Source organism: Lagenorhynchus albirostris, chromosome 6 (assembly GCF_949774975.1).
Source record: "Lagenorhynchus albirostris chromosome 6, mLagAlb1.1, whole genome shotgun sequence".
Lineage (NCBI taxonomy): Eukaryota > Metazoa > Chordata > Mammalia > Artiodactyla > Delphinidae > Lagenorhynchus > Lagenorhynchus albirostris.
In genome coordinates, this window is record NC_083100.1 from 32,313,052 (window position 1) to 32,327,313 (window position 14,262).

At 37.0% G+C, this 14,262-nt stretch overlaps 1 protein-coding gene across 5 annotated transcripts in view; it reads left to right on the top strand.

Annotated features, from left to right (window-relative positions):
* RAPH1 (Ras association (RalGDS/AF-6) and pleckstrin homology domains 1) overlaps positions 1–14,262 on the top strand; it is a 120,395-nt gene that overhangs the window by 31,282 nt on the left and 74,851 nt on the right. For all 5 annotated transcript variants that reach the window (XM_060152243.1, XM_060152241.1, XM_060152245.1 and 2 more), the window contains exons 2-4: positions 2,862–2,981; positions 7,281–7,386; positions 8,202–8,707. In XM_060152243.1, coding sequence (XP_060008226.1) covers positions 2,862–2,981; positions 7,281–7,386; positions 8,202–8,707 — 732 coding nt within the window. The remainder of the gene's footprint in view (positions 1–2,861; positions 2,982–7,280; positions 7,387–8,201; positions 8,708–14,262) is intronic.

Here is a 14,262-nt window from a genome sequence, read left to right on the forward strand (position 1 = left end):
TGACTTTTAGACGGTGCAGAGCCTATAAACTTTCTTGGGGCTCCTCATTTGGTGTGTGTAGTAAACAGAAAATGCCATATTGGGGGTAGGAGAATAAGGATTAACATCAGCTTCTAGAGAATGGAGAGTGCTGTTTTAGAGTATAGATCCTTTAAGAAATGTTGTAGGACCTAAATTTTTATTGGAAAAGTCTCTGAATAAAATGTCTAAAGTTCATTTTTGTAAAATAACCCATGGGGTGACAGAAATTCAAGAAAGGACAAAATTCGCAAAAGTTACATAAATAGTAAAAGTCTAATAGTTACTTTAAATTTTTGATTTATTTTATGACTCTGTCATTGTTCCTTAGCATATGTTCCTTTACGTGAGTCAACAGTAGTCTAGATAAAACAAAATTCTTAAAATATTTGAGAGACTTTTAAAAATCCAAATAATTATTGGGTTTGAATAATAGGAAAAAAACTCACAGAACACACCAGACTTTGGTGAGGAGTCTGTAGTTCTATTTGGATCCATGACAATTTAAAATATTCATATTCATTTTGAACCGTTTAGTGTTTGTGCTGTAAAATTATGTTCCTATTGTTTCATTTTTTTTCCAGTGTAGCATCTTCCTTATGGACATTTGCAATGTGTGCTCAGAAGGGAAGCGTAGGCGTAAGTGTCATTATCTCAAAGCAGAATTCTTCCTAGAATATTTTTGCTTCTGGGTTATTGCAGTGTTTAGTTTTGAAGATTAGGGAGGAACAGGAAGTTGACTGTTAACGTTCCCAGTTATGTTGCTTGTTGGCCCTCATTATGAAGACTGAGTATTACTACTCTTAGATGTTCTCAAACTAGCAACTGTTATTCAAATAATTAAGTCACCTGGTGAGATGAGGTTTTTCTTTGCACTAACTTTTTGTTTTTAATGGGTTGATAATGTTTTTTAAAAAATTATTTATTTATTTTTGGCTGCGTTGGGTCTTTGCTGCTGCACGCGGGCTTTCTCTAGTTGTGGTGAGCGGGGGCTACTCTCTGTAAATAATTCAATAATGAATGAAAATCTTAGAAATAGTATTAATACAAGTGAACTATAAAAACCAAATGTCTTTAAGAGCCAAATTTATGCATTGGAAAATTAGTTGATCCATTTTCCATTTGTCAAGGTAGAATGCCCTGATTTATACATGCTTATAGTAGTGAAATTAAGAAATGAGAATCTCTTAAGTGGTTAAATGGGATATGATCTGATTTTCAACATTATTAGAACTAAATTCAGTTTTGATTTTGCAACATTATTTGACCGTTTCTACAAAATTTTATATGGTAAAATAAAGTTTAAAATTTAACTTCATGGCACCTCATCAGATATCTAAAATCCTTATGTATCTCATAACTGTATTTAAGGACTGCAGAAATAATTTTGTTGATTGCTGCTTTGGAGGTATAAGATGTATATAAATTCTTATTCTAGATTAAGGATATCTTTAATCTCTGAAGAACTGTTTAAGCTAACTGACAAGTTGTATTCTGAATATTGCCTAGATCCACTAGAACAAAATTTGTGTTTTCACAAACGTGAGTCAAGAGTCTGGCATGTACAATGAAGATATTCATTGTGTCCCTGGGAAAGTTAATGGGTGTTACTCCAAGTTGAAGGAAAAGGATCTGTGGTCAAGTAAATTTGGAATATGTTGGTTTAAGCAAAGCTAAGCTTTACTGAAGATCTCTCAGAGCCTTTAATATTGAAATATTTTATATTAATCAGATTAATCTTACTTTAGGAATTCTAAGTATCTGGTCAGTCATTGATCTTACTTTGTTTCGTGTAATCTTTTCCTCCTTTCACAAAATAATATGCAAGTACCGTGTCAGATATCACGTTATTTTATTAGTGGGAAGAAAGAAAATATCTCTTCTTTCAAAGGACTTAACACGTGAAAAGTCACCACATGTAGGAAATTTTGTATATGAATTTCATGTTTTCAATTCCTGTTTTCTATTTGAATTCTAGTTCCTTGAATTTTGTAGGGACTGATAGGGAAGTTAGTAAAAGACAAATGGGGTAGAAAGTAAGAGTAAGATAGAAGGAAGAACTAATTCAACAAACTGAACTAGATTAAAGGTTTTTGCTTTGTCTTTTCTCTGAAATGCTTTTTGGACTAAGGTTTTCATGATACATACTTATTTGAACAAATTTTTACGGAATAAATAAGGTAATAACTTGCTCATTAAAGTCTTCTGAAATTTTTTTTCTGTGGTGTTTGGGGGTGTTGCAGGATCTATTAGTGGAAAGAACTGTACTACTTTAATATCCTGTGATTAATGGGAGTAGTCTGTGATCTAAAAATCATTGTTGTGGGCTTCCCAGGTGGCGCAGTGGTTGAGAGTCCGCCTGCCGATGCAGGGGACACGGGTTCGTGCCCTGGTCCGGGAAGATCCCACGTGCCGCAGAGCGGCTGGGCCCGTGAGCCACAGCCGCTGAGCCTGCGCGTCCGGAGCCTGTGCTCCGCAGCGGGAGAGGCCGCAACAGTGAGAGGCCCGCGTACCGCAAAAAAAATAAAAAAAAAAAAATCATTGTTGTAAAGCAACTGTACTCCAATAAAAATTTTTTTTTAAAAATCATCATTACTTATGATTCTGGTTATGATCTGATACAGTTTGTTCTTCTTTCACAATTTCCTAAAAATTTGAGACTTAATTGCTCATTTCTACTCACTTGTTAACCTTGTCTCCACTTATGATTTCGTTTCCTTTTATAATACAATCTCTAGTTTTTAAAGTTTGACTCCAGAGAGTTGCGACATGTATCAGAACATACACTGCATGATTTTTCAAGTTCAATAGTTATTCATTATACGCAAATATCTGTATTTCAGATGGAGCAGCTGTCAGATGAAGAAATTGACCATGGTGCTGAAGAAGACAGTGACAAGGAAGATCAGGACCTGGACAAAATGTTTGGAGCCTGGCTGGGGGAGCTAGACAAACTCACTCAGGTTAGAAATTGTGCTTGAAAAACTGGTTGAGGATTTTAAGTCATCACTATGTGCCAAAACTTTACTGTGTAGACATGAGGTTATGAATATAGTTTATGTTTTAAAATACTGCTATAAAGGGAAAATGTCCAAAACATTAACAAGTAAATGAATAGTAACTCTAGAACACAAGACATTGTCTTCTGTGGTTATTTTAAGGAGTTAAAAAAAAATGCTTTTGACAGAGGTTCTGTGCATCTAGAGGGATTTCTTAAAATCTGTTTCATAAATTGAGTTGCTGCCTAAAAAGTTTTAAAGCCTAAAATGTAAAAATCTAAATTTTAGCAAATTTAGTGAGTATGAACACATTTAGCAAATTTAGTGAGTATGAACACATTTAGCAAATTTAGTGAGTATGAACACATTTTACAATATAAATAATATCCTCACATGCAGATATTTTCTATTACATGATTCCAGAATACTGACAAAATTTCATCCCCGGCTGCATTTGAAAACAGTGGCAGAGCTTTTTCATTTTGTTTTATTGGATCTTCGGTTTTAAAAAAAAAGAACGACTTTACCCTCCAAACCAGGTCACTTTTTAGAATAAAAGCATATACTATTACAACCCCAGTTAATACATTATATTCAATATATATGAAGATAGTTATGTTTATTAAAGCAACGTTAACTTTATGACAATGGGAAAGAACATTAGAACAAAACTTATTTTCACTCATACTTAAATAATATCTCCGGGAAGAATTTTTGTGTAAATTGCTAAGTATGAGATTTGTTAACCAGTAGAAAAGTAGGTGGTAAGGTGGAAACTTAAAGTACTAGTTTGTTTCCGTATCTCTTTCTATAGCAGTCTGGGATTGAAACTGAGAAACTCTTCATGTAATTCTTACTAGATCATTTTGAAAAGCAGATATGTTTGTGACCACAGCCTGTTAATGATGAATTTTGAGAAGAACGCTTTCAATCTTGCTAGGATTTCATAAGGATCATGCTCTTCATCTCCTATCAGAAGAAATAACAGTATTTGTGGTGATAAAGGTCTTTTATGTAGTTACCAAACCATTTCAGTTTAATTCTTAATTTTTTTTTAAAAAAGTGATTTTGGCATGGAGATGATGACTAGGCTATGCAGTTCTATGTTGAGGAGAAAAAGGAAAGAGGAAGGAAAGAAGAGGAAATAGAAAATGATAATGCTTGAAGGAAAGTATATGAGGGCCAGCTGTTATGTGTGGGATTTCCTTTTTTTTTTTGGCCATGCTGCGTGGCTTGTAGGATCTCAGTTCCCTGACCAGGGATTGAACCCAGGCCACAGCAGTGAAAGCCCGGAATCCTAACCACTTGGTCACCAGGGAACTCCCAGGGGTTTCCTTGACTGTGGGTTTTATTGTCCATCCCCAGAATCCTAACCACTTGGTCACCAGGGAACTCCCAGGGGTTTCCTTGACTGTGGGTTTTATTGTCCATCCCTGGAGAGGGGCCAAAAAAGAGCAAAGACAGGTAAATATCAGTCCAGCCACTCTGGGTGGAGTAGACTCCATGCTACTCCACTGTAGATGGCATTTCTACTGAATACAATAAAACCTTGTATTCTTCCCTATATTTTAAATTCCCTGACATACAGATGTGAAGAGCCATTCATCAAAAAAGTTGGCTCCTAAACTAATGCTGTGACAGTTTTTTTTTAATGTATGAAGCTGTCTTTAGAGAGAAAACAGGTTAAAACTATTGCATAACATGGCTCGCTGCTAGCAAGTTGCTTTTTAACACTTCAGAAATTTTCAAAAAATATTTTACTTACTAAGTTGGTGGCTGAAACTTAAATTGTTTATTTCCTCATTTTAGTTAACTACAGAGTCATCTGTGCACCTGTATTACCCAAACGATGCTAATGGATTTTCAGCTTTATATTAAATCAGTTTTAAGTGATTGTTGAATCATCTGAAATTGTTTGCAAAATTTTATATGTATTTGCATTTTTCTGGAAGAAGGTTCATGGCTTTTATCACATTCTCAATGACCTCCACTCCCACCCTGACTCCACCCCCTGCCAAAAAAAATGTTAAAAAACCACTCTACTAGATTACCCATTTCTTGGCATCAAGGAGTATTTCTTATTATTTCCCTTTTTGCCCCAGCACCATGGACACAGCAGATAATTATAATAAGTATTTGTTTATTTAAACTGATGAATAGATTGAGTTTTAATATGTTTTCAATTATATTCAGATTTTACTGAAAATATTACCTACATACTATTCTTCATTTCCACTTAGAGAAGGAGGATTAGGCCTTAAATTGCAGCAGCAGATTTTGGTTTGAGGTTGAAGGAGAATTTCCTAGCTGTTTCCCGAAACTTTGAAATAAGACACTGAATGGCTGTGGATCTCCTTCAGATGATAGCTTTAAAAACTGGATGTTACAATAGCCTGGAGATGGAAACAACCTAAGTGCCCATCATCAGATGAATGGATAAAGAAGATGTGGCACATATATACAATGGAATATTACTCAGCCATAAAAAGAAACGAAATTGAGCTATTTGTAATGAGGTGGATAGACCTAGAGTCTGCCATACAGAGTGAAGTAAGTAAGAAAGAGAAAGACAAATACTGTATGCTAACACATATATATATGGAATTTAAGGGAAAAAAATGTCATGAAGAACCTAGAGGTAAGACAGGAATAAAGGCACAGACCTACTAGAGAATGGACTTGAGGATATGGGGAGGGGGGAAGGGTGAGCTGTGACAAAGCGAGAGAGAGGCATGGACATATATACACTACCAAACGTAAGGTAGATAGCTAGTGGGAAGCAGCCGCATAGCACAGGGAGATCAGCTCGGTGCTTTGTGACTGCCTGGAGGGGTGGGATAGGGAGGGTGGGAGGGAGGGAGACGCAAGAGGGAAGAGATATGGGAACATATGTATATGTATAACTGATTCACTTTGTTATAAAGCAGAAACTAACACACCATTGTAAAGCAATTATGCCCCAATAAAGATGTTAAAAAAAAAAAAAAACCAAGAAAACAAATAAAAACTGGATGGACACTATCTAAATGGATTCAGTTGAAACAAATGAATAAAGAAGACAGCATTCTAATCTAATTCCATGATTCTACAAATAGACTATTCAGCATTCTTTTTCATTTGAAATCTATTTGATAATTATAAAGAGAAATTAAAATTTTAAAAGACTAATCGTAATATTTACAAATTAATTTAAATAGACACTAAATAACTATTGACCCTTTCCCTGAATTTCTCTGTTGTAAACGCCTTATCTTCCTTATTGTAGAAAGGTTGGAGAGAAAAAAGTGTCATTTAAAAAGATGGTGAGTTGGGACTTCCCTGGTGGTCCAGTGGTAAAGAATCCACCTTAACAATGTGGGGGACGCGGGTTTGATCCCTGGTCAGGGAACTAAGATCCCACATGCCACGGGGTAACTAAGCCTGCGTGCCACAACTACTGAGCTCACGCGCCTCAACTAGAGAAGAGAAAACCCGCACGCCACAACTAGGGAGAAGCCTGCATGCTGCAACAAAAGATCCTGCATGCCTCAACGAAGATCCCGCATGCCACAGCTAAGACCTGATGCAGCCAAAAATAAATTAAATAAATAAATAATTTTAAAATCTTAAAAATAAAAAAATAAAAAGGTGGTGAGTTAACTTACAAGACACCCTACCCTGAAGATCAGTGTGATTGAAGACTTAATCACAGGCAGTATAGCTGGTTACAGTTTGCCCTCACCTTAGTAGAGCTTGCAATGAACAAGGACATTGCATCATTGTTTGAAGTTGTAGCCATTAAGATCTAGGGTCTCATAATTTTGAGTCCAGAATTGTGCCTTATCTCCAGGGTAATTCATTCCAAGAATGAGGCTCTGTTGGACCAAAAACAAATTCCTTTGAAGAGAGAGAAAACAGAATTCTCTGCATTATTTCGTATCTTACCATGCCCATATTCATGTACCTAGCTTATTTTATAGTGAATTTATGTAAAACGAGCTCAGTCACTATCCATGATGTATTCAATATTTGGAAAGATATTTACTCCAAACTGTAACTATCTCAAGTGCCTTAAGTAAGCATATATCTAAAAATTGAAGAAACTATAACCAAAATGATATGAAAACCAATTATACTTTTCCTTAATGCTATTACTTAGAAGAACTTTGGTTGTATTAACTATTATACGACAGTTCACTTAATCATAAAAAAAAACTTTATTCATCTTTTTATTATAATTGAAGCCTGAATTTAATATGACTTCTTAAACTTTGTGTTTTAAAGAGTTTGGATTCTGACAAGCCCACGGAACCAATAAAAAGATCTCCTCTTCGCCAGGAAACAAACATGGCCAATTTTTCTTATCGTTTCTCCATATACAACTTGAATGGTAAGATGTAATTGGAAACAAAATGTAAAACAATGTATTAAGTTATATAATGTAGAAATAATACAGTAACAATTACAAATAGCTCAATATAAAAACCATATATGCATAACTTGACTGAGTTCTTATATTTCTTGATTTGTACATTTTATTACTAATTCAAATCATCACAGAAAAAAACAAACTGGAACATAACTAAAATAGTTTTCTAGTTGAGTTATTAATAATTGACAAAGTACATACTCAGGTAGAATCCTACAGCAAACTTAATTGCATTGTTGTATTTTCACTGGAATAAAGTCCAGTGAAAGTGAAATTACTTGTTACTAATTTAAAACCAGCCCCTCTGGCCTTTATTTAATGAACTCTACCTAGTCAGCTTTTAGTTCTTGGAACTGACATTTCAATCTGTAATTTTTTTTAGGGCTTAACATTTCTCTTTTTATGCCCTCAGATCTTTAGGTATTAACATCTCCACCAGGGCAATATTAACAACTTAGAGCCTCTGGTAAAAAATTGCATGGGGGATGTGGTTAAAACCATGGAACAGTATACAATTTTTCCATTATTTTTATCTTTCAACTCATAATTTTATCCTCCTCTGATTACTACAAATCTTAAAAGATGGACTCTTTGCTTCTAAAATTTTCTCTTGGAATTTAAAACAAAAAACTGTTAGAAATCCTGTATTTGATAGGCGTTAGGCCCAATAGGATGAATTTGTTTGCTTTTCCCCTGGCATTCATTAACTGATTTATAATAGAATGTATAAATTCTAATTCATTGTGTTCTGGAAACATGTATGTTGTTCATTGCAGAAGCTCTGAATCAGGGAGAGACTGTGGATCTGGATGCCCTAATGGCCGATCTTTGCTCAATAGAGCAGGAGCTCAGCAGTTTTGGTGCAGGAAATAGTAAGCGTCAAATCACAGAAACAAAAGCCACTCAGAAGTTACCTGCTAGCCGACATACATCAAAACATGGCACCTTGAAAGGATTGTCTTCTTCGTCTAATAGGATAACTAAACCGTCTCATGCCAACTACTCCCTGGATGACATCACCGCACAGTTAGAACAGGCCTCCTTGAGCATGGATGAGGCTGCTCAGCAGTCTGTACTAGAAGGTACTAAGTCCTTAGTGACTAATCAGCACAGGAGAACAGCGTCAGCGGGCACAGTGAGTGATGCTGAAGTACGCTCTATTAGTAACTCCTCTCGTTCAAGCATCACTTCTGCAGCCTCTAGCATGGACTCTTTGGATATTGATAAAGTAACACGCCCTCAAGAACTGGATTTGACACATCAGGGGCAGCCAGTTACTGAGGTAAGTGGATGGAACTTTCTTCCCTGGTATTTCAGTATTACAATAAGGAAGAAATGATATTTTAAAAATGCAGTTCTAATCAACTTTCCTGTTTTTTCTACATTTAAAGTTTGTCAAGAATACCTCTGAGCTAAGCTTTAAAATCAGACTACAGAATATATTACCAGATATAGCAGTATCATAAAGATGATTAAGAAGAGATTTAGTTTCTTCAGTTTTATTCTTGTGACTATTTGAAGTCCTTAAATTAATGTCAGTTGTATCACATGATTAAAAAACTTGAAATATATTTAATGATATTTTGTAAAGTTATGATAGCTATTAAGCTGAAATAATTGCTTTCTAATATATGTTTATTACAAAATAACCATTTGAGAAAATGACTCATATCCCCATTATAATTCTCCCAGATTCTAGCTCTCAGGGTTTACTCCATTTTATTGTCAAAGAGTTGGTGTGATGTAGTGAAAAGAGCCACTGGGCTTGGAATTGGAAAACTTGGTTCCAAGTGTTTCACCACCTATCAGACCTACATGAGTTATTCAATCTTTGTGAACTTCAGTTTCTCATAAGTAAAGTGGAGCTAATAGTACATGGTCTACCTTCCTCATACGGTGGTTCAGAGAATCAGAAGTGATATGATATGCATGAACAGATTTTAAAAGATGAAGTTTTTCTGGATGTGATGGGGTGAGGGTAAGGAATGGATCTGTGATAAAATAAGTTTAGTAAAAGCTGAGCTTGATGAAGATGAATTCTTTATTGAGTTTTTTCCATCAAGGAGAAGGCAATTTTGTTATAAGGCAGCAGCAAGAAAGAAGAAAACCTATGGGGCAGAATAAAGCCAGCCTTCCATTCAGTTTATATATATAGTGCTCTCTAATACAGGGTAAAATAATTTATATTAATCAATACTAAGGTAAAATCTTATAAAACGTTGTTTAAGGAATTGCAGAGAAATTCAAAATTTACACGTGTTACTCAATATTATTGATCTTCCCACCATTGATTTAATTCATTAGGTTAATTTCCATCCATCAGTAACTCTTGGTATCCACTAGTACTTTGTTCTAGGCACTGTGGAGCACAAAAGAAGCATGAATCATGGTAGTTTGGAGATAAATTTAAGTTTTATTGCTTGTAAAGAAAGTTAGCAAATTACATCAAAGAGTAAACTTTCATTTATTTAAAATGAAACTTTTCTAAGCGGTATATATTCTATAGAGAACTTGAAAACTTATTTCTACCTTGTGATACCTGGGCGTTATATTTAGCACCAGCTACTTAGCATGCATCACTTATATCTTTTAGGCTTACCTGTTGGGAAATGAGCAATATTTTATTAGGGATGAGCTTGTTTGGTTATTCTGTGTTTTGTGTGTTGATATTCCTTCTTTCCAATCAGATTATTTTGAGTTGGGTCAAAATGCATGAGGACAGGTTATGAACTAATTAAGAATCTTGGTGTGTATGTGTGTGTTTCCATCTGTAAAATACACTCATTATAAAGTTCACTCTGTAAAGTACACTCATTATAAGTAACAATTGAAGAGCAAACAAAGTAAAAAGTGAAGTCTTCTAGCAAACACTTCACACAGTATCTAGTGGTATCCATGGGCAAGGATACCAGTGTTCAATGGTATAATATTTAATATAAGACTTTAGTATAAGGTTTGGTGAGTAAGCCAGCAAAAAGCAGGGAAAGGAGTTAAAAGTCTTCTCTGTCCAGCCTGTTCTTTTGCCTTGCCCAGGTGGGTAGAAAAGTGGCTTAACAAATCTGGAACTTGTTTCAATGTACTTTTTTTTGGATCTAGTCTGTTCTAATGCAAACCAAGAAAACTAAGAGAGGCTTGCTAGATCCCAAACCAGTGTATCAAATTACCACCAGACTCAAATACAATTTTTTAAAAAATACTTTAATTAGTTTTGCATGCATGGAGTTAAAGAGTCATATAGTTCTAGGGACTTCCCTGTTGGCACAGCGGTTAAGAATCCACCTGCCAATGCAGGGGACAGGGTTCAATCCCTGGTCTGGGAAGATCCCACATGCCGCGGAGCAACTAAGCCTGTGTGCCACAACTACTGAGCCTGCGCTCTAGAGCCCGTGAGCCACAACTACTGAAGCCTGCGGTGTGCTCCGCAACAAGAGAAGCCACCGCAATGAGAAACCTGTGCACCGCAACGAAGAGTAGCCCCCCTCGCCTCAACTAGTTAAAGCCCGCACGCAGCAACGAAGACCCAATGCAGCCAAAAATTTTAAAAAATAATAAATAAATTAATTTAAAAAACAGTCATATAGTTCTAAAGAGACTTGTTACCAAAAAAACTTTGCTACACGTGCACACACACGCTCATGCACCCTGTATTCTGCTCGCAGAGGTAAGTGCTTTCTACTCTTTCAGCTGATTCTTAGTGTATTTACCTGTCATTAAATCTATAAGTATATCGCTATTTCTTGATTTTTTTTCAGTTGTATGTATTACCTACTGTCTTCTCACTTTGGAAATTAGGATATAGTTCTCCTTAGACAGTTCCCCTCTTTTCTCCCCTCCCGTTCCCCCATCCTTCGAATATATTTTGGTTGGGTAACTATTCAGTGTTTATATTATCATGACTGTATACATGCAATTTACTGCTAAACTGTATATACTTCTGTTACATTTTCTTTTGGGGACATTACCTTTTGCTTTTCCTGGAATTAAGAATTGTCTTTAGATTTCAAAATAGCTTTTTGTATGTTTATCACTATTTCTACTCCAAACTTTCTCCCAGTTGATTAAATCTCTTACTTGGTTTGAACAAAATTGGTGTTCTACTAATTTCATCTTCTTAAAGTTCTTCTTTGTCTTTTGTAGTCTTTATTCTAGTATCATTCTTAGGTCTTTTCTCTCAGGTGGGTAAGCTTCTCCAGAGAAGATTCTTCCAATCCCCTGCATGGAGGGCATATGCTTGGCTGCCAATGCTTTAGCACTCATTTGGGAAAGAAGGCATGGGATGTGGAGTGGTCCTTAACACAACCTTCCATTTAATCCTTTTAGGTCAAGGCTATTGACATCTGGGCTACATAATTCTTTGTTGTGGGAGCTATCCTGTGCATTGTAGGATGTTTAGCAGCATCCCTGGCATCTACCCACTGGGTGCCAGTACTACATACATCCCTTCAGTTGTGACAACTAGAAATGTCTCCAGACATTGCTGTCTGTTCCCTGTGAGGCAAAATCGCCCCCATTTGAGAATCACTGTGTAAGTAGAAAGGGTTAATAATAGCAGGTCTGAGCCCTTTTTTTCATGGGAAATGACCTTGGATTTTCCTTCTCCTGGCATTCTTTACTAGAAACTTGATTAATGAATATATAACGTATCCAGGTAATATTGTTTATTGTAAATTGATGCTGATTGGTGAGTGCATATGGATCAGGAAGACTGTGAGTGAACTATAGAAGCCTGTGAAAAGACACTGAACTTGACTCCTGTTGTGCAATGTGTGACTCTTGTAGGTGAGCATGAACATATCCCTCCAGGGGCCCTGGAACCTACACTCATTGGCTGTTAAAATATGCTCCTGGTTCCTGTGAAGCATGGAGTTTCCCTAAGCCAGGGTGATTTCTGTACTTATTCACATGATCTCTTTCTCTTACAGGGTCCAAAAAAGGCCCCTGGTGGGCTGTATAAACCCCTTCTGAAGATAGAGTGCCTCATGCTAGCATGCTGTCTTTGTCTTTGTCTTTGTCTCTCTGCAGAACTAAATGAACCTGGTGCCAAGCTGTGGTCTTTGGGGTTCTATGAATGAATATCGGTCTGAACCTGAGACTGCTGCTGGTGGCAGGAAAGGAGGAAATCTGGGAATTAACTGCTTTCTTAAATATGCTTTCAACCAGTCCTGCTTTTAGTCCCACCTTCGTTCACTGCTGCTGATTCTGGAGTCATTTGAGGCTACAGAATGTAAGCTGGGCTGCTCCTCTGCTTTTCTCCAGTGCTGGCTTAGCATTCAGCTTTCCTTGGGCCTGCTGAGTGTTTTTTTTACCACTCAGCCATATGCTTTCTGGCTTCCAAATTTTTGTCATGTCTTCTTATGAGTTTGTCTTTAAAACAGCAGCAACAACCAAACCCTTTATCTATGTTTTAGTGAGATTTGGGGAGGGATTGGAACTACCTCATTGGCCATTCACAGTCTCCTTTTCATGTCTACTGTCTCTTGACCTTGGAGTGCCCCAAGGTGCAGTCCTCAGACTACCTTTCTATCTGTATCTACTCCTTTTGTGATCTTACACACTGACAACTCCCAAATTTTAATACCCTATCATTTATTTAAGGCACATTTCCCCCCCTACATCTTAGTTCCTCTAAAAACAATGGTTCTCAACTGGGAGCTATTTTGTCCCCCAGAGGACGTTTTTGGCTGTCAGTGATAGAAGGGTGCTCCTGGCATTGGTGGGTAGGGGCCAGGGGTGCTGCTAAAATCCTGCAATGCACAGGACAGCCTCCACAGCAAACAAGTATCTGACCCAAAATAGTGCCAAGATTGAGGAGCCATGTTCTAAAGCAGGTGGCATCGGTCACTCACTGTCAGCAAGATGGCAATTACACTGTGTTGTGTGAAGCTGTCTGTTGACAGTTTCTGATAAAGATCAAGAAATACCAGCACTAAATCATCTTAGATTCAAGGGAATACAGGTTTCTTTAGCCAGTGCCTCTCTCCTGAACTCCAGGCTCATGCATCCTATTTCTAATCAGTATCTCTATTTGGTTATCTAATAGGTAACTCAGATTTAACTGCTCTAAAACTGAAGCCCTGATTTTTTTCTCCCAGGCTTATTCCTCCTGCAGTCTTCTCCATCTCAGTTAATGGCTATTCTGTCCTTCCAGTTCATCAAGCAAAACCCTTGGAGTCTTTATCTCCTTCTCTTTTTTTTTTCCCCCACCCTGCTTCCAATCCAGCAGCCAGTTCTGTTGCCTTAACTTCAGATTATATCCAGAATTTGATCACTTCTCACCACCTTCACTGCCACCAAGCCAACCCTGTCTTGATATAGATTTTTGCAGTAGCCTCCCGATGAGTCTTCTGTGTTCACTGTTCCCTTAACAGTCTGTTATCCACATGTCAGCCAGAATGGTCCTATTAAAGGTAAGTCAGATCTTGCCCCTCCTCCTTTCAAACCCAAAGGCTTTGTATCTTACTCAGTATAAAACCAAAATCCCTACAGTGGCCTACAGGGCCTTACCAGATCTGCTTTCCTGTTGCCTGCTCCTGTATTCCTTTCTTTCCTCCCTCCCTTACTCTGTCAGCCATACTGCCTCCCAGTTGTTCGTTGCCAGAAGTCAGAGCTTGCCTCAGAGCCTTTTCGTTTGTCCCCTGCCTGGATGCCCTTCCCTGTGATAGTACCCCTTTACTACCTTTAGGGATTTGCTCAAAAGTCACTTTCCCAGTGAGGCCTTCTGTGATCACCCTATTTTAAAATTGAACTCCTCTTCCTCTGCCCTGTGATACTTTTTATCTCCCTTTTCTGCTTTATATTTCTCTTTATTTTATCACCATTTAAAATACTATATATTTT